The sequence below is a fragment of the Diplotaxodon limnothrissa genome, linkage group LG13 (assembly GCF_057381915.1).
Source record: "Diplotaxodon limnothrissa isolate DT_005_m linkage group LG13, D_limnothrissa_male_GT1.1, whole genome shotgun sequence".
Classification (NCBI taxonomy): Eukaryota; Metazoa; Chordata; class Actinopteri; order Cichliformes; family Cichlidae; genus Diplotaxodon; species Diplotaxodon limnothrissa.
The window spans coordinates 5,420,276-5,439,633 of NC_140608.1; the positions used below are offsets into that span (position 1 = coordinate 5,420,276).

The following is a 19,358-nucleotide window of genomic DNA, read 5'->3' on the forward strand; positions in this document are numbered from 1 at the left end:
AATTGCTTAATGTGTTTATAATAATTATAATCATTATATTTACCCTCAGAAACAAACCACTGGTTGGTTACATGATAAAAGCCTATAAGATATATTTATGTGCTTGTCTTTTTGCTCCAGGGTTACTTTGGAGCTGTGGGAGCACTGATGGAGCTGCTCAAGACAACAGAGGACCCCTGAAGGAAATTCTGTCAGGACAACATCAACTCTTGACAAGACGATGTCACCTGCCCTTGAAGGCCGTGATGTCTTAATGCTGTGACATCATCAACTTTTGAAGCTGCTGAAAGGTCCCATTCGTCGAGGCCACAAAAGGAACACTAAGAGAGAACACAGAAACTGATAAAAGCCATTTTTAATAATTTAACACCTGTAAATAACAATGACCTCTAATATTCATCTCTTAAATTTCCCATCATCCCCCTATCATAGACGTTTAATATTGTAATCTTTTATTTATGGTTTCCGTTAATGGGGTCTGCTGATTCGTGTAATCAGCCCTATGTCAGGAAGCAGAGACAAAAAGTATTTTGGTGTATTTTGTTATTGTGTTTGTGTGAATAGCTACTGTAGCATTACATCCTGGGGACAGTAGTGCGCCGGGAAACAATTTGTGCAACAGTTCTTTAAAATGGGATACCTTTGCAGAAGAGTTAACTGCTGAATGAGGGATTTGTACCACCAGCAACTCAAGGAAACATCACCTTTGGGCAGCTGTGGTTGCCGGTTTGTTGCACAAAAAGTAGCCCATTGCTCTACTGTTTCTGCAGAGTGCACTGAAGCCAAAACCTGTTGAGATTCATACTTTACCTGCCTCCTTCAGCTCCAATGGGAAGCAAAAAAACAAACAAACAAAAAACGGTCTTTATTTTGCTCTACTGCATATGGCCTTTGCTTTTTGTTTGTCTCTCCTTTGTCTGCCTATATGTAAGCAAAACTAGCACCACCAGATTGCCATGCATGCATACTCAACCTGCTGAGTTTAGTGTTAGGTGATGGGACCAAGACGTTGTCTTCCAACAGATTGCAGTGCATCATTGATTTCTGTTCTGTTCTGTTCTGATTGGCATCGCCAGAACTACTGTTGAGGACCCAGTCTGACTCGGCTGCTTGTGTTTGTGATGTATGAAATACTTGATCTGATCTTTATATTTATTTCTGTTTTTCTTTAACTTCCCTGTTTTCTGTCAGTGTCAGGAAGATGGAAGCTTCATTCATCCTTTTCTGGCTTTTCTGCCACGCTGATGCCTTGTTTGGGGATTTGTAGTGTGAGTTTAATAAATGTTCAGACTCAGAATCCCAACATAAAAAATAGTTAGCTGATGATGCAAAGGTAAAGTGTCAGTTTGGGGGAGACAGCTAGAAGTCATCCCAACATGTTAGACTGTTTACCATTCTGGTGCCGACACTGTTGGTAGCTGTTTTAGGTTTGGACCATTAATTGTATTTTCCCCCAAACCCCAATTACTCATCTCTAAAAACAAGCACTTACAGAATTTTAAGAGTTGCCCAACATTCCCAAGAATTTTAAACAGGTACTTTATGCTTGCTGTGAAACAACCATAAAAACCTGGAAAATATCCAAATCCAAATTGTCTAAATTGAAATAATTGGTGAGTATTAGCCACAATTATGTGGTAGACTTTAAACAGAGAATGGGCTTCATATGCTATTGCTGCCTGTTTGCACTGATCTAAGTCTATATTGACACTAGAACTATAAACAAGTCTATTTTTAACACTTAGGGTAATACCCATAGGATCAGAGACTCAGACCCTTTGAACCGAGAGCCAGTCCAGATTTCTGCACTGAGGTAACCGGGGCTGAAATAACACACTTGTATATTTATCATATACTTGAAAATGGCACATAGAGCTTTAATATGTAATAATTTAGCATTGCCATTTTTTTAAAGGAAACATAGCGTGATCTGCGATTATTTGAGAATGCTGAAACTTAGTTAACATGAGCGCATGTTTGCATGGACACAGGAAAGGTTTGTGTTATTTACTAAGCTTAGAAGCAACAGTTGTAGGGAGTCCCACTACTAGTAAGTTTTCCATTTGCTATAAGAATTGTATAGTGTTTTTCGAGAAACACCACAAGTGTATTACGCTGTTATGTCCCACCCATCTTCACTTCCTAGCCTGAACCTTTCCAGCCTTTCTTTTTATCATAAAAGCAGCTGAGCTATAAAGCTGGGCAAAGCAGGAAATACTGTCCACTGTTTTATATTAGGCGTAACTGTCTACCTGCCTTTACTCTCCCGAATAGGAACTATGCGCTTTACGCAATCTCGAGTTAGTCGTCGCTTAATTCGCCTTCAATCATTAGACTTTTTATCAACACTCACACCTCCAGCTGTGTTCAGTATTGCGGATTTTTGTGAAAATCTTACCTACAGTACCTGAATAACACAGATATAAACTTAAAATTACAAGGGTAAAATCCTAAGGATCTAGCTTAATGTAGCCTACTAAAGTATTCTGAACATTTTATTGACAAATATTGTCCCCACTTCACCATCTAACACAGCGGTCCCCAACCTTTTTTGCGCCACGGACCGGTTTATGCCCGACAATATTTTCATGGACCGGCCTTTAAGGTGTCGCGGATAAATACAACAAAATAAAACCAGTACCGGTACCGAAAAAAAGAAAATTTATTCATAACGCGTGAAAAGACCCAGGAAAACCAAGTAAACGATAACAAAATAACGCTGAAAACCGATAAAACCCCTGAAAACGATACATTTCACACCTGAGCCTCAACTCTCGCGGCCCGGTACCAAACGACTCACAGACCGGTCCGAGGCCCGGGGGTTGGGGACGCTGATCTAACATACACACTGACTACACTTTGACCCTGACCCTTAAGCTGCTTTGCTGATCTGTTTGTGTTTAACACATAGGAGGGTAGGATCATAGACCACTTTTTGTGAAACGTTTATTTTAAACTGACACCCATAGTGCAATAACATCTAAAAAGATTTTCTTGTGAATTGAAAATGCATCATTGTTTCCCATTTGGTGATTGAACAGAATCAAAATTGATAATTATACTTTTTTTGTGACAAATGGTTTGGGTTATCTGTCTCATTGTAGTCCAGCCAGTGTGATTCATACTAAAAGTTTGTATTCAATTTCTGCTGAAAGGTTAACAGGCTTTATAAGCTTTGTAATGGCTTGAACAATGTAAATGCCGTCACTTATGCAAGTGTTTTGAGTAACAGTGTAGTGAAATAATGGAGGCATAATATTGTGAAGAGAGGTTTTGCAATTGCTTCCTCAAAAATGATCAAGGTTTCCTGATGTTTTCTTTTAGCTGTGATGACACTGCAAACTGTGACACAAGCTATGCTTTCTTCTCTGTGTGTTTTTCTTTTTCTGTTTTCCCCCCTTTGCCTTGTACCAACTGATGTTTGGATGTTAATTAGTGACCTCAATCTGTCAGGTGCCACTCTGCTTTAAAATCAGGCTGGAGTTTGATAACTTGTGCCACCACTTCATTTAATCTAAAAAACCAAATCATTTGCCTTTTAACATGTGTTAGCCTGGTTGCACCGTGTTTGTGTCCTTCAGTTCCCTGCTACTTCACCTCATTTTTACAAGTTTTAAGTTTTACTCTTGCTTTTTTTTTTTCTCCTTTTCATTTGTACTGTAACAGAAGATTCATTGCAGTTAATACCCATTCAGAGTCTGAATATCAAAGTGTCCACCTGCAATCCCAAGTGGATCTTGGTACATAAACAACATTAACCTTCAGTGCTAGCTTTGGTTTCCTTTGTTTTTTATTTTATTTTGGTAGAGGTTGTGACTGTCTTTTGTTTTTAATCCTTATTTTTTGTGGCCAGTAAGAAGTGATAATGTGAGTTGGCATCTTTTTGTGTGTGTGTGATTTCAAAATGTCTAAAATGCCTGTTTTGTTTTTTTTGTTTTTGTTTTGTTTTTTGTTTTGTTCTCTATTGATGTTTCCATTGATTTCAGTTGGCACAACAGACCAGTGTAATTGCTTCCAGCCGTCATAATCTGTCAATGTGCAGAAATCTGTGGGAAAGCGTTGAAAGTTTTACTTTTTGAACACATATCACCACTGTCTGCAGAACATTGTTTCGCAGCACAGGGGAACATCTTTTTATGGAAACCAGTGGTTGTATCTTTTTACTTGGTGTTAGGGGAAGCATTTTGAGATGATACATAATCACTGTAGAACATAAATGATATGTTGTTAATTGTACTGTTTACCCCTATATCCCCACTAACAATTGCAAGCTATTACATAATTTTCATACTCCAGAAATTTGAAGCTGGTGTTATAGACTGTTGTGGGATTATGGGATTATATTGAGTTTAGATACGTTTAGTATTGTTGAAACTAACTGGTGTACTTGCATACTGTTGTAGCTTCACTGTTTCTAATGAGAACACTTGCTGGGTTTTAAATTCTTCAGATAAAATGTTTATGGAACTGCATCATGCTGTAGATAAAATGTGAAACAAGAATTAAGTCCTTTTAAGGAAATGAACTACTAAGTGGTGGGTTTTTCTGTTATCATAAGTGATCAGTGTGGGTCTCTGTCTGCTTTCACAGCAGTCTGAATTTAGAGTTTGCTGTTTGAACATCACTAACACTTTTTTGGTGTTTTATTTCCCATAGGAAGGGACCATCTGTATTCAGACCAGTATGTATTTCTATGTACTGTACAGAGTCTTGGCCTACAGCAGGAGTCCCCAATCTCAGTCTATGAGGGCCGGTGTCCCTGCAGGTTTTAGATCTCACCCTGGGTCAACACACCTGAATCACATGATTAGTTCATTACCAGGCCTCTGGAGAACTGAAGACATGTTGAGAAAGTAATTTATCCATGTAAATCAGCTGTGATGGCTCAAGGACACATCTAAAACCTGCAGGGACACTGGCCCTCGTGGACTGGGATTGGGGACCCCTGGCTTACAGTGTCCACTGAACTGCAAATCTTATGTAATCATAGTGAAATCTAACCAACAAGCTATGCAGTATCTCGTCTGTTGATATCTTTATCCCCACGTCTCTTCTTCAATACCTACCAGAGTTGATTTGACTTGATGTTACTCTAAAAGATATGCAACCCTGTTAGCTTTTCCTTCTGAGAAATCCTGTTTGAATCTTGACAGAGAGTGAGTTTCTCCTCCTGAAGTTTCTGTCCTGCTAATTTAGTTAACACTAATCAAGGTGGATGCTCGTAATCAGGATGTTTCAGACCCAATTATGCAGCAGAAGAAGCTCTTTTTCTTTTCTTTTTTTTCCAGATGTGTGTGACAGTTATTTTTGAATGGTGCCAGGTGTTCTTCTAATCCAGTCTATCATGTTGGATGGATGTTTGAGGGGGAAAAGTATTTTAAATGTCCTGGAGCTCTGTAGTGTTAGTGAAACCTAATATTAAATACAAGCCACTGTGATGACATGTTCCTCTGACCTTTTGCTTGTCTAATATCTTTCACACCATTTTCCTAACATTTCCTCAGAGGTTGTTAATCTGGTCGAACATCCTGGTACGAGAAGACATCCAGCCTTTTAACTGTTTTCTGGAATGCTTGACTGGCGGGGCAGATATTGTGTATTTGATTGTACAGAGATTTTGTAAATATTAATATGATATATTCTACACCAGCAATCTGTCCGTTGATAAAGTTGTTTTAACTGTTCAGAGCCAGGTTTCCCAAGCACGACTCACAATCCCAATGCAGACAGAAAATGCATCATGACAAGACAGAGTTATTACCTTTGCTAATAATTCTATTGGGGCTGTAATTTAAAACTGTTGGCTAATTGTGCTGTGACTGATTAGATTAACTAGATACTAAGTTTTGTGACATTAACATGTAATTGTGTTAAATTTGCTAATTGGATATAGAATTAATATATATATATATACATTTTACATTTATTACCACTTGTTTGTATACATTTCCCCATTGAATTCAAATCCATTTTACTTCTTTACCAAGGTTATTTCTTAATCTAAGTTCAACTTAACATTAGGTGGCGATGAAAGATGTAGTTGTTGAATCAAAGCTTGTTTGGATGCTCTTTGGTGGCCTCAGTGGGGGGGGGTTGCCTGTTTTCTGTCTGCTGGATTTCAGTGCTGGTTGTTCACCTTGGCTCGCCTGCATTTGGGAAGTTTTGGGAATCCCAGTGCTGGTTGTCAGCGTCAGTTCTGCTGCTGCTTTTAACTCTGATTTGGGGGGGAAATGGTTTTTAAAAAGTCAGTTTAAAAAAATGGCTCCCTGCCTTGTGCAATGTGTATGTACTGAAGTGAAGAGATTTTTTTTTTTTCTAAAGAGAAATAAAACTAAAACTGGATGAGATTTTTTCTGGATATTTCTTTATTGACCTCGAATGAAAGGTACACTGCAATCTATACAGAAAAAAGATGAAAAGCATGAAGTAGTTAGAAAAAAACGCTAATAAACTATAGCTAGTTTAAAGGTGAAAGCTACAATTAGAGTCCGTAACTATTTATTTATTTGTTATTTTTTATTTTAAAAAAAACAATTTTTTTCAAGCTGACTGGATGAGATCTCATCCCGTGGGGTCAAAATGATCATGAGAACGGTGAGCAAAGATCCCAGAACCACACGGGGGGACCTGGTGAATGACCTGCAGAGAGCTGGGACCAAAGTAACAAAGGTCACCTTCAGTAACACACTACAACGGCAGGGAATCAAATCCCGCAGTGCCAGACGTGTTCCGCTGCTGAAGCCAGTGCATGTCCAGGCCCGTCTGAAGTTTGCCAGAGAGCACATGGATGATACAACAGAGGATTGGGAGAATGTCATGTGGTCAGATGAAACCAAAGTAGAACTTTTTGGTATAAACTCAACTCTTCGTGTTTGGAGGAAGAAGAATACTGAGTTGCATCCCAAGAACACCATACCTACTGTGAAGCATGGGGGTGGAAACATCATGCTATGGGGCTGTTTTTCTGCCAAGGGGACAGGACGACTGATCCGTGTTAAGGACAGAATGAATGGGGCCATGTATCGTGAGATTTTGAGCCAAAACCCCCTTCCATCAGTGAGAACTTTGAAGATGAAACGAGGCTGGATCTTCCAACATGACAATGATCCAAAACACACCGCCCGGGCAACAAAGGAGTGGCTCCGTAAGAAGCATTTGAAAGTCCTGGAGTGGCCTAGCCAGTCTCCAGACCTCAACCCCATAGAAAATCTGTGGCGGGAGTTGAAAGTCCGTGTTGCTCGGCGACAGCCCCAAAACATCACTGCTCCCGAGAAGATCTGCATGGAGGAATGGGCCAAAATACCAGCTACTGTGTGTGCAAACCTGGTAAAGACCTATAGTAAACGTTTGACCTCTGTTATTGCCAACAAAGGTTATGTTACAAAGTACTGAGTTGTATTTTTGTTATTGACCAAATACTTATTTTCCACCCTGATTTATGAATAAATTCTTTACAAATCCTACCATGTGGATTCATGGATTTTTTTTTCACATTCTGTCTCTCACAGTTGAAGTGTACCTCTGGTGCAAATTACTGACCTCTGTCATCATTTTAGGTGGGGGAACTTGCACAATCGGTGGCTGACTAAATACTTTTTTGCCCCACTGTACATAAAATGAGATGCTGAGCTTCTTTAGAATAAAATCTGCAAAGATACTGCACTTTGCCAGAGGGGGTGCTGCAGATTCATACAGGTTAATGAGTTTCTGAACATAAATTTCTGAACATATTTCTGAACATAAAACATATATAAATAGATACAGATCTGTATGCACTGGGACTGAATATTAAAGTGGGCGTCCAGTGTATCTCCACTAAAATATTTCGGCAGGCATTCATTGGTAAGTCAGGGCGAAAATTGGCAAAACAATCCACCTCTGGGAGAAAACATTTTAAAATCAATTGCAAGACAGATTTGAAAAAACAAATTTTGAACATTTTTAAATATGGCACTGCAAAAAAGTGAAAATAAAAAAATAAAAAAATACATATATTTTTTCATTATTATAAAAACCCAGCGGTATATTAGCTGGCAGATATTATTACAATTGTTTGCCGACCACTATCGGCAAACAATTGTAATTTACGTGCCAATAAATACAAATTTTACAAGTAAAAAGTCGGTGGAAGAAACGCCTTTCGGCCATGTTAAAAGAGTTGACTTTGCATACACAAAACATAGATCTGAGCAGAGTTGGGTAACGAGAAAAAGACTCATTTACGTGTTGTTGTGACATTAAAAAACGTTTAGGGTCGTTGTAAGTACTCATAACTAAATACACACAACAAATGCTTGGGAATCTGCTGGTTTCGTGTACCTGAAAAAACAATATTATTTTTACTGTTATCACTATTGTTGCGTGCATAGCGTTTTGTGTAAGTCTAAAAAAACTCATCTTCAGTCCTCCAATGGCGGAAGCGTAGCTCCACTGCAGCGTGCTGATGCGTCGAAGGATCAGCCAATTAGCTTCCACTTCTTATCAATGGAAGTTCTCTGTGTTACTGATGAACACTTGAGTCATGGAACGGTGACGGAGGGGAGCGGAGATTATCTGGAGGCTGTAAGCAAACACCCGTACTTCTCACTTGTTTTGTGTTTTAGTCTTGTTCAGTACTGCTCTGCTGTTTCTGTTCCTGCTCGTTTTTCTTTCCAGTTCCATTCCTTGACCCTCTAACCCACATAGGCTATGTGTTGATGTTTACTCTGTTTTGACTTGTACTGCAAAAGGCTGCTGCGAAAAACAGCAGAAAAAATGCATTTACCTGAAAAAACAAAGCATGCTTTTAGATGACAGTCATAATAAATGAATTGTACTAATTTACATTTCTTATGGATGCTTTCCCCTTTTTGTTTTCAAATGAATATAAAGTGAAATCAAATATTCTGTGGCCACATTTTACAACAAATTACAGTCTTCAATGACTTAATGTAAACTTTTTAGTGTTTCAGAGCCAAAAGGTTTGCATTTTACTGCAGGGTGGAATTTCTGTGTTTCATACGTTTGCTGGTAGCACAGGCATGCAGACTAACAACCTGTTATTTTGTCAAGATAACATTTTGAGCAACATATGACATAACAAAAGAAGCAGCCATCATGGGGTGTATCTGGGATGATCAGGAAGAGGAGTACAGAAGTCTGGTGAGGAACTTTGTCGCATGGAGTCACACAAACCACCTGCAACTCAACACCTCAAAGACTAAGGAACTGGTTGTGGACTTCGGGAGGTCTAGAGCAGGTCCACTGCCGGTTCAGATAGAGGGGGAGGAGGTGGAGGTGGTCAACAAGTACAAGTACCTCGGGCTGTGGGTGGACAATAAACTGGACTGGTCATGCAACACAGAGTACCTGTATAAAAAAGCCCAAAGCCGACTGTACTTCCTCAGGAGGCTGAGGTCTTTTAACATCTGCAGGAAGCTCCTGAGGATGTTTTACCAGTCGGTGGTTGCTGGAGTACTTTTCTATGCTGTGGTGTGCTGGGGGAGCAGCACAGCAAAGAAGGACTCATCCAGGCTGGAGAAACTGATCAGGAGGGCTAGCTCTGTGGTCGGCATGAAGCTGGACACTCTGGTGACAGTGGCAGAGAAAAGGACATTAAAGAAACTGATGGACATTATGGACAATGCTAGGCATCCTCTGCACACGGCCATAAACAATCAGAAGAGTCTGTTCAGTGACAGGTTGCTTCTCCCAAAGACAAGAACTAACAGACTTAAAAACTCCTTTGTCCCACACGCCATCAAACTGTTTAATTCCTCTCTGGAGGGGAGAGGGAGCGGAAACAGGAGGACAAAGGAGGGAACAACTAAGCTGTAGTGCCTCTTCACCTCACTGTGCAATACCTTTTGTGCAATACTTTTGTAAATAGTCAACGGTGCAATAGACTCAATACTTGAAATGTGCAATTCACTTGTATTTTTATTTTTATTCCTATTTATTCTATTTATCCCCTTCGTATATTTTATTTATATTGTCTCTGTATTTATATATATGTGTGTGTGTATAACTCTGTAACTTCTGTCGGTGCTGTGCTTTTTTGGAAATCGAATTTCCCAGAGGAACCCACCCGAGGGATTAATAAAGTTCTATCTTATCTTATCTCTCTGCACACAAACCTTTGGACAAACACATGAGTGGAGTTGCAAAAGCACAGATAGGCCAAGTGCAATACTTTACATTTTAGTCTCTTGTTAAGGTTTTAATTGTCTGTTTTTTTTCTGGTGTTTTATTTTGAAGGTTTGCTGTTCTACTGGCTATTCTGTTGTATTTGTCACCACACATAAAGCTAAGACCCAGGAGCTGATTTGTAAACACAAATTTAGCTAATGTGAAACCTGGAGCTTAAGAAATGGAAAATACACATTTTGCATATCAACACAATCTGACATCGCACAGACTTTGTACTCAGGAGCTGGCAGGTTAAAGACTGGCTAATGTTCTCAGCTGATCCTCGCCTGTGAATCGAGTTGGCTAATCATATATAGGGTTCACTATTTAAGCTGTTTGAACCTGCCCATATCTCTTGCACTGCTGCAAGCTGTTTTGCAACCCACTTCGACCCCATCCCTTGCTTTCATGCAATATTTAAATAAATAAATATCATATTGGTATCTTTCTACCTGCCTACAACAGAGCCATAACAACACATATAAATTACTTCAGGTAGAAATGACAGTCCCATACTAAAAATATACAAAAGTTTTAACTTAAAGGATCTAAGTGAACTACATATGCACCGTTTGTGGCATTTGCATGGTCAGTGTTTACAATAAATGTACTTTGTTTGAGTTTCTTGACCTACTTTTCAACCATGAAATCTGTGAAGTCGGTAACTAAAACAACTGACTCTAAACTCTAAAGGCCATTATGGTGTCCAAAAAGACTACATCATCTTTCTTTGTTTTTTGTTATTAAAATGTTCAGTAATTGCTTCTTTTGACTGCTCCCATATTAGGAAGGGGTTGGCACAGACTTTTACGCTGCAGCCATCCTTCCTGACACAACCCTCCCAGGGATTTGTGTCTCCTACTGGTATGTGAATGTGTAATAAAAAAGTTTTACACTGTGTATTTATGTGACATAACAATAACAAATACATAGGAAAATAGGTTTAATGTTATACTTATTGATAATGTAATTTCTACAATTTCTCAGGAGGTGGCAGAAGGCACACCGACAAATGAGGGTGATTTAAGAGACATGTAACAGACAGGTTTGCTGACATCAGCTGGTTCTGTAAATGGCTGGAGGGATGGCAGTTACCAAGCAGGAGACACTTGAAGGAGGCAAAAGTGCATCTGGAGTCCAGACCGAGCCTGAAGGAGGCTGGGGTTGGATGATTGTCGCTGGTTGTTTTCTCGCTACCATCTGCACCCGAGCAGTAACCAGGTACCAGTCCTCACTTTGAAGCTAATTATGCTTAAAAACTACAAAATCGCTTATCCATAGATTTTGCTGTGATTTTCCCATTGTCACTACTGGGCACACTCTTTATATGCTTGTGATACAGCTTCCATTTAGTATTTCACTGTATGATTTAATCTGTTATTAATTTAAGAGCACCAGGCCAACAGCAAATTATTTCCACTCGTTGGTGCACTTAAATCTTTATTCTCCACAAACTACTCAACATGACTTCACCTCCAGGTGTACAAAGCTCCAGCTTAGCCTTTTGTAGCAGGTGTAGGATTATTACTATGCAATATGCAGTTTTGACATGTAGCTGTACTTAGCAAGACTTTATGTTCTTAGATTATTAACACCTCAAAGTTATTACTTGGCAATAATCCATTCTGACTCACTTCCAAGGTTTAAGCGTCTCAGCAGCCATATTTTTTTTTCTACTAAGACTTTGAAATCCTGCAGAGATGTTTCCACATTTACGTCACTGTACATTACTTTCACAGGTCTGCCACAATCTGGTGTTTGGCTTTAATTGAAGGTTATCTCTAGATTTACACTATAGAAACTGACTGGGTGAACAAACTGGGTGAAATGTGTAATTTTTAAAAAAAGTGACCTGTATAGTTTACAGCATGTGCTGGGAAGAAGACGTTTGGTGAAGTGTTGTGTTTTTCCATGTAATTTACTAACATGTTCTTTATAATACTCAGTATTTCCCAACCACCCCAGCTCACGCAGGACATAATGTCACTTGCCATATATCTCAATAGATAATATAATCTTTCAACCCTGTGAGGTCACCCCTATAGTTTACATTTGATTTTGAAACCGTAGATTTTCCTGGGGGGAAAAAATATGTTTTTTTGTTTTGTTTTTTAACACCTAACAGGATGTTAGAGAAAACGTCTTAGCTTGTAAAATTGAAGAACAAAGCCATTCATCCTCTAGTTTGTTTCTCTGCCTGAAATAAAAGCTAACATTGCTAAAGCTTTTGTAGTACTGGCAAACAAAGTACAAGAAATGAAAAAGTGTGTAATGATGAAAATAATAATGCATCGAATTCTGTTTTAATGTGAATTTTATCAAGGCGGTGAGTGATTTACAGCACTGTTCTTGTCTGAGGCTTCAAGAACAAGAAGTCCTGCCTGGTGTTAAGTAACAGACAGCAAGGGTGAATAAAAATACAGGTCATGGAGTGCAGAGCCCTCCAACTGTTTGATATAAATGCCTGTCATAACCTGATAAACATTATATTGGTTGCCAAGTCTGACAGACTAGGATTTGGCAAGTATTAAATAGTCTAATTAATATTGCATTTGGCCCAAATCATCACCCAAAGTTAATATATACATGATGTAGATAGTGGATGTAAGATCCCATCTTAAACTGACCTGAAGATACGGTGTTAGCCCAACTGACAGACTAATTATGTTTTATCTGTTCTTCGATATGAAGACTTTCTCTTTTCTTATTGACTTAATGTAATAAACCTCTTTGAAGTTGTTATTGAGGAAAGCTACTAATCCTATTATCATCAGTTTATTGCTTTATTTCACTCTTCCTTATTCATGTCACAAACAATCTCTCTGTATGCAGATGTGTCTCCATGTTCTTTGTTGAGTTTCAAATGCACTTTGAGAAGGATTACTCCAACACGGCCTGGATCCACAGCCTGATAGACTCCACCACTATGCTTTGTGGTAAGATGATCATTTGCACCAGTTATCAAAAGCACTTCAAAGGCTAACAGTGTATATTGGGCGATCGTGGCTCAAGAGTCGGGAGTTCGCCTTGTAATCGGAAGGTTGCCGGTTCGAGCCCCGGCTTGGACAGTCTCGGTCGTTGTGTCCTACACTTCACCCGTTGCCTACTGGTGGTGGTCAGAGGGCCCGGTGGCGCCAGTGTCCGGCAGCCTCGCCTCTGTCAGTGCGCCCCAGGGTGGCTGTGGCTACGATGTAGCTTGCCATCACCAGTGTGTGAATGGGTGGATGACTGGTTGTGTAAAGTGCTTTGGGGTCCTTAGGGACTAGAAAAGCGCTATACAAATACAGGTCATTTTTTAAAATTTTTATATTCTTATCAAACCATACACAAGTTAGGAGGGTATAGTTTGGCCAGAAGGGGAAGAAACAAATCTTGTTGCGATTAACAGGCGTCTACACAAACTTGCTTTCCTTTTGAAAATGAGGCATTAATTGGAAAGAAAATCTTATGAATAAAACAAATCTACTGAAACTGTCTCTGCAGCTCCTCTGGGCAGCTTTCTTGGGAACCGTCTGTCCTGCAGAGCTACAGTGATTCTCGGAGGCATGCTGTCATCTGCTGGTCTGATTATCAGCTCCTTCGCTAACAGCCTGGAGTATCTTTATATGTCTCTGGGTGTCCTCACAGGTACATGTTCATGATACTCGGCTGTTATCTGTTGTGTACTGCAGATAACAGTTAACAGCCGCATGGGGGACTGCAGCAGTACTCCATGTGCACACGATCCTGTACACACATATCTAACATACACAGCATGATCTTAAATGTAAGCACAGAAGATTAAATGGTAACAGCCATGCGTCAACAGGGAACCTGCCTGGTTGTTGGAGATCTTGTCAAAATCATCTGGAAGGCTCCTGATTGTCATGGAGGGACAATGATGCCACCCACATTGCCAATGCATTAAAAGCATACCTGGATAGAAAAACACGCAGTGTAACATAAGTCATGGACAGAGCCCAAACCTCAACATTATTGAAGCATTGTGGGATCATCTTTATAGTGAATTAGGGCTGCCACGATTAGTCGACTAGTCACGAGTACGTCGACTATCAAAATCGTCGACGACTGATTTAATAGTCGACGCGTCGTTTGAAGCTTTGAAAGATCACAAAAGATGCAGGAATAAGTAGTAGGATTTAAGCGTGTAATAACGGACTGAAACAGAAGATGGCAGCACTGCATGTACAAGGATGCCAGCTGCCGTTAAGCTGTTAGTTTTAATATTAGTCTTATTATTCTTTCTGTGTCACAAAAAACATATTTTCAGGCGAGAATGTAGCTGTGTAAACCTCAAATATCTGCTCAGTTTATCAAGACACCACATATTTTCAAAAGCGCTCTGACGTTTTCGGAGACGTCTGTTACCCACTAGCTCGATAGCTAGCCGGGGTTACAGGCTCACTAGAGCCCGTGAGAACACCGGACTCCCCGCAAATCGTTTTCAAACCCACTGCCGTCTTTCGCTACTCAGGTTAAACATATATAAGTCACTTAGATAACTTAAAAATTTTATTGTTTGGCCTTTTTTTAGTATTTTATTTGTTCCTGAGTAAATCGGTTTGGCTGAGATTAAAGTTATAGTTTTTACACAGCTGAATAAACATCAAGCAGACAGCTGATTATCAGAAGTGTGAGATGCTCGAGAATATACTCCGGTGTGCTGTTATATTTTAGATAGCAAGGAATTTGTTAAACTTCACCGAAACAATCTGCAAATTTCATTAAAATTTAATAAACACTATCATCTTGTCTTTACTTTTAGTTAGCACATACCTTAAACACTTAAAGCTGTAAGCTAATGATAGTTATATAAGAGCAGATGCATGCTGGTGCAATAAGCTGTACGTTTTACGTCCAATGGATGATGATCTGATTAGTCGACTAATCGCAAAAATAATCGGTGACTAGTCGACTATCAAAATAGTCGTTTGTGGCAGCCCTATAGTGAATGAAACAAAAGGTGGCCAAAGAAGAACTTCAAAAGTCCTTCAAGAAGCCTGGAGAACTATTCTTGAAGATTACTTAAAAGAAATGACAAGAAAGCTTGCCTAAGAGAGTTCAGAATGTGTTGTACATATTCTGCTACTTATATACTGCATTTCCACACATGTCTGTACATTTGATGTGTGGCTCAAGACTTTGACACAGTACTGTACAAACATCTATATACAAAGACACAAGCTACTTTTGACTGGTCGCTACAGCGGGTAGCTACACATGTTTGATTTGGCACATTTTTACTACAGATGGCCTTCAAAGGGTTTGTGGGTTAAACCATTTAACAGAAAGATACCACCGACAGAACCTCAGGGAGCCTCGACCTATATTGTGACCACTTGAAGGGAAAGGGAAACAGTTTTTTTTCACTTGTTAAAAAGGAGAAAAAAACAGAAGCATTTTTACAGGGGAAAATATAATGATATGAGCCGTGAACGTTAATGATGATCTTACTGTGGCGTTTAAATATTGTTATACCAAGTTGCTTTGGGGGAAATATTTGCTAAGTAAATAGCAGATTGTAGAATGGCACATATGAGAGCTTCTGATGAGATTTGGCAACATATGGCAGATCTCCCAAACTACAAAAACCCTTTATTCATTCTCTGCAGGTCTTGGCTTTGCTCTCAGCTACACACCAGCCATAGCGATGGTTGGGAAGTACTTCAGTGAGAGGAAAGCTCTGGCTTATGGCATTGCTCTGTCTGGTAGTGACATCTTTACTTGTCTTCATTTTTCTTTCTTTTCACTGATACTTTATTTTTCTCACCTCACCTGTTCATTCTTCCTTTCACCGTTTCCACCTGTATGTATTTACTGTGTTCCTCTGTGCTTTTTTCAGTCTGCTTTTAAGTTCCTCATCCCATATTCCCCCTTCACTCTTTTCGTGTTTTATTTCATTCCATCAAATCCAATGTTACCTCATCTTTAGGCAGTGGCATTGGGACCTTCCTCCTGGCTCCTGCAGTGCAGCTCCTTATAGAGTATTATTCCTGGAGAGGAGCGCTGCTCATTCTTGGAGCATTTGTGTCCAACTTGTGTGTCTGTGGTGCCCTGATGAGGCCGCTGGAACCAAGAGGAAGTCAAAGGTAAGTTCTTGGGTATTTTGGTGTATTTTACTTGGATATGAAAGAAATATGTTGCCAAAGTAAAACTACTGACAGGTAAAATGGATAACATTATTCATCTCATTACAATGAAATGTTCTTCTGTTAAATGTTACCCAAATGGCAGCTCATGACGCAAAAACTGCTCAAAGAGCCACAGTTGTTTACCCCCAAATTCCAAATATCCCAATTCAATTAACTACCTACAGGATACACTAGGAAAAAAACCTGATCCATCTTGCCACAGATTTAAAAGATCACCTAATCCTTAAAAAATTGAAATCTAATTATTTTCTTATCTTTCTCACTCTATCTGAAGGACATGGGAGAGCAAGCTGACAAAATTTGGGAAAAACTGCATGAAGACAGTGCTGGATTTTAAAGTCCCTGAACAAATATCTGCTGATTGTATCCAAGTGGACCACAAGCAGCTGGATGTAAAGAACTTAAAGGGTCCTCAGGGGCTCCTCATACCAAACGGAACATTGAAAAACTTTGGACTTGAAAAGGGCAAACTAGGTAACATAGCATTTCTTCCAACCCTGGAGCCATCTGATCAGAAGTTAATAGATCTGAAGATAGGGAAATGCTTTTTATTTAGCAACTCACTAACAGACACAATGCTAGGCAACATTGAATTCTCAGATCTTAAGCTACCCAACACGACCGAGGACTTGATATTGGTGGAAAGCATTAGCTTGAGCAAAAACTTGGCAGACATGGATGGAAAGATAGAAGACTCAGAATTTAATGAAGCCAAACAAAGTGACAATAATCCTTTAGTAAACCCTTCATCCAGAGCTCAGTGCTTTTGTTTCGAGTCCAGGGAGGAGTTTGGCTTCCTTTTGATACCCAGCTTCCTGATTTTGTCCATGTCATTCCTGTTTATGGCGTATGGTTGCAGCCCTCCAATAGTTTACCTGGTTCCTTATGCCCTCAGTTTGGGGGTGCAGCCTCAGCATGCTGCTTTACTCATGTCTGTATTTGGAGTCTGTGGAATTGTTGGCAATATCACATTTGGATGGATCACAGATAGGGGGTAAGTATTAACCTGGAGTGTATTTTTGTTAGTTAATAATTAGTTTGTTGTATTAAATTCAAAGTTCAGTGGTGATGGATTTCCTTCGTTCTAGGTGTGTTAGGAGGTTTCGCATGCTGAGCTACACGGTGGCGATGGCCATGGAAGGCCTCTGCTGTATGTTCATGCCTTTCCTTAGCTCCTTCTCCCTTCTCGTGCCTTTTTCCATACTCTATGGGTACTTTGATGGTGCATATGTAGCACTAATACCAGTGGTGACTTCTGACACTGTGGGCTCCACCTATCTCACCTCAGCTTTGGGTGTGGTTTACTTCCTTCATGCCATACCCTACCTGCTCAGCCCTCCCATTGGAGGTAAGGATTCATGAATATACTACAGCAGAGTTAAGAGTCAAACTTTGTTTGTTCATCCTAATTATTCCCCCATGCATGTTCTAGCCTCTATACCAACCTTTTTAGGTCTTTTTTGCCTTCTAGAATCTGCTGTTTGCAAAGAACGAGCAGCTCTCTCCACTTGTTTTTGTTTCATAAGCCATAAGGCACCACCTAATTTTCATTCTTCATGCTTTTACATCCATATTTTCAGAAATAACTGTGCAGAAGTTTGAGCATAAACTCTGTAAAACAATGCCATTTTGGAGGAAAAATAAGTCCTACTTTAAAATATGGATTAAAAAAAAAAGTGTTTATCTTTTTTCTTTCCTATTTCTCCAGGTTGGTTAGTTGATCGGACGGGAAACTATGCAGCAACTTTCTTCCTCAGTGGGGCTTCCTTTATCTTCAGCTCTGCAGTCCTAGCAGCAGCCATGTTAGTCAGACACTGCCAGAGGTCCAAGTTGAACTCAGCTGCACATTTAAACCCCAGTCACACGGCCGCTGCAGCTCTGCAGAGCATCCTATGATATGTCAACCTTGCTTCTTATTCACTGTCTGCACAGGTGCCGCTGGTCTGTGGGTGTACTAAGATAATAATAATAATGTGTGACTGGGCTAAAGATCAAGAAGCAAGTGGCCAGGAAGGAAAAAATATAGAGTTTTAGTTATTTCACAGTGACATTTTCCTGTTTGTTTGTTTTTTGTTGTTGTTTTGTTTTTTTAATGACTGGATAAATATTTTCTATAGTAATTAACAGTATAGTCTACTAACTGTCTGAAGTAATTTTGCTTTTTAAAAGATGATACTTGAGAAGTGCCTTCCAACATAATTTAAAAATGAAAGTTCCTCATGTCTCTTTATTTCTGTTTTTATATTGAAGACCCGCTGAATGTGAAAATGTAAGCTAATCCTAATTGTTGTTGTTTTTTTTTGTGTGATTCTACAACTTCACCTCCAAAAAATGTTGGCACGCTGTGAAAAATGTGAATAAAACAGGATTGCATTCATTTGCAACCCACATTTCATTCACAATAGAAAATAGAAAACATATCAAATGTTTAAAGTGACACATTTTACTGTTTCATGAAAAATAGCTCCTTATATTCAATTTGAAGACACAAAAAAATTGTGAAGACTTTAAATACTTGATGTCATATCTTTTCGAATCTGGAAAACCAGTATTGGATGTCTGTTGTCTTTAGGCTCTGAGACAGCACTGCATTGCAAACAGGCATGATTCTGGCATAGAAATCACTACATGGGGTCAGGAAAACTTACAGAAATCATTGTCTGTGAGCACAGTTCACTTTGGCATCCACAAATAGAGGTTAAATATCATGAAAAGTGGAGTCCAGAAAAACTGCTGTCATCTCTGGGTCAAAACTCATTTAAAATTCACTTAAGCAAATGGAAGCCTGTTCTGTGGTCAGATTCATCAAAATTTGAAATGTATGTTTTTTGGAAACCATGAATGCTGCCTCCTCTGAACAGAAGAAGACTGGGACCATCCGGCTAGCTGCCAGCACTCAATTCAAAAACCAGTCCAGTGTCTATAATGGCCATTTGCAATATAGAAAGACACCATCAAGCTTGAAAGGTATGTGCAGATTTTAGAGCATATTTTCCTATCCAGGTGCTGTTATTTCACCTCATCTTTAGGCAGTATTTT

General features: G+C 39.4%; 2 protein-coding genes across 3 annotated transcripts in view; both read left to right on the forward strand.

Annotated features, from left to right (window-relative positions):
- Positions 1–5,842, forward strand: part of pank1a (pantothenate kinase 1a) — a 31,954-nt gene extending 26,112 nt beyond the window's left edge. For both annotated transcript variants that reach the window (XM_085369684.1, XM_085369685.1), the window contains exon 8: positions 121–5,842. In XM_085369684.1, coding sequence (XP_085225810.1) covers positions 121–180 — 60 coding nt within the window. In that variant the 3' untranslated portion in view covers positions 181–5,842. The remainder of the gene's footprint in view (positions 1–120) is intronic.
- A 2,678-nt stretch (positions 5,843–8,520) lies between these two features.
- LOC146619725 (monocarboxylate transporter 12-B-like) lies at positions 8,521–18,586 on the forward strand. The gene is made up of 10 exons (XM_085369687.1): positions 8,521–8,562; positions 10,955–11,031; positions 11,155–11,388; positions 13,000–13,103; positions 13,651–13,794; positions 15,780–15,875; positions 16,100–16,256; positions 16,594–17,313; positions 17,408–17,667; positions 18,028–18,586. Exons 3-10 carry the CDS (start codon positions 11,240–11,242, stop codon positions 18,213–18,215), a joined length of 1,818 nt encoding a protein of 605 aa, XP_085225813.1. The 5' UTR covers positions 8,521–8,562; positions 10,955–11,031; positions 11,155–11,239; the 3' UTR covers positions 18,216–18,586.
- The last annotated feature ends 772 nt before the right edge of the window (positions 18,587–19,358 follow it).

Coding starts and splice junctions, on each gene's coding strand:
- LOC146619725 (XM_085369687.1), top strand. CDS start 11,240: ATGGCTGGAGGGATGGCAGTTACCAAGCAGGAGACACTTGAAGGAGGC. Junction 11,389..12,999: donor TGCACCCGAGCAGTAACCAG/GTACCAGTCCTC, acceptor CTCTGTATGCAG/ATGTGTCTCCATGTTCTTTG. Junction 13,104..13,650: donor CTCCACCACTATGCTTTGTG/GTAAGATGATCA, acceptor CTGTCTCTGCAG/CTCCTCTGGGCAGCTTTCTT.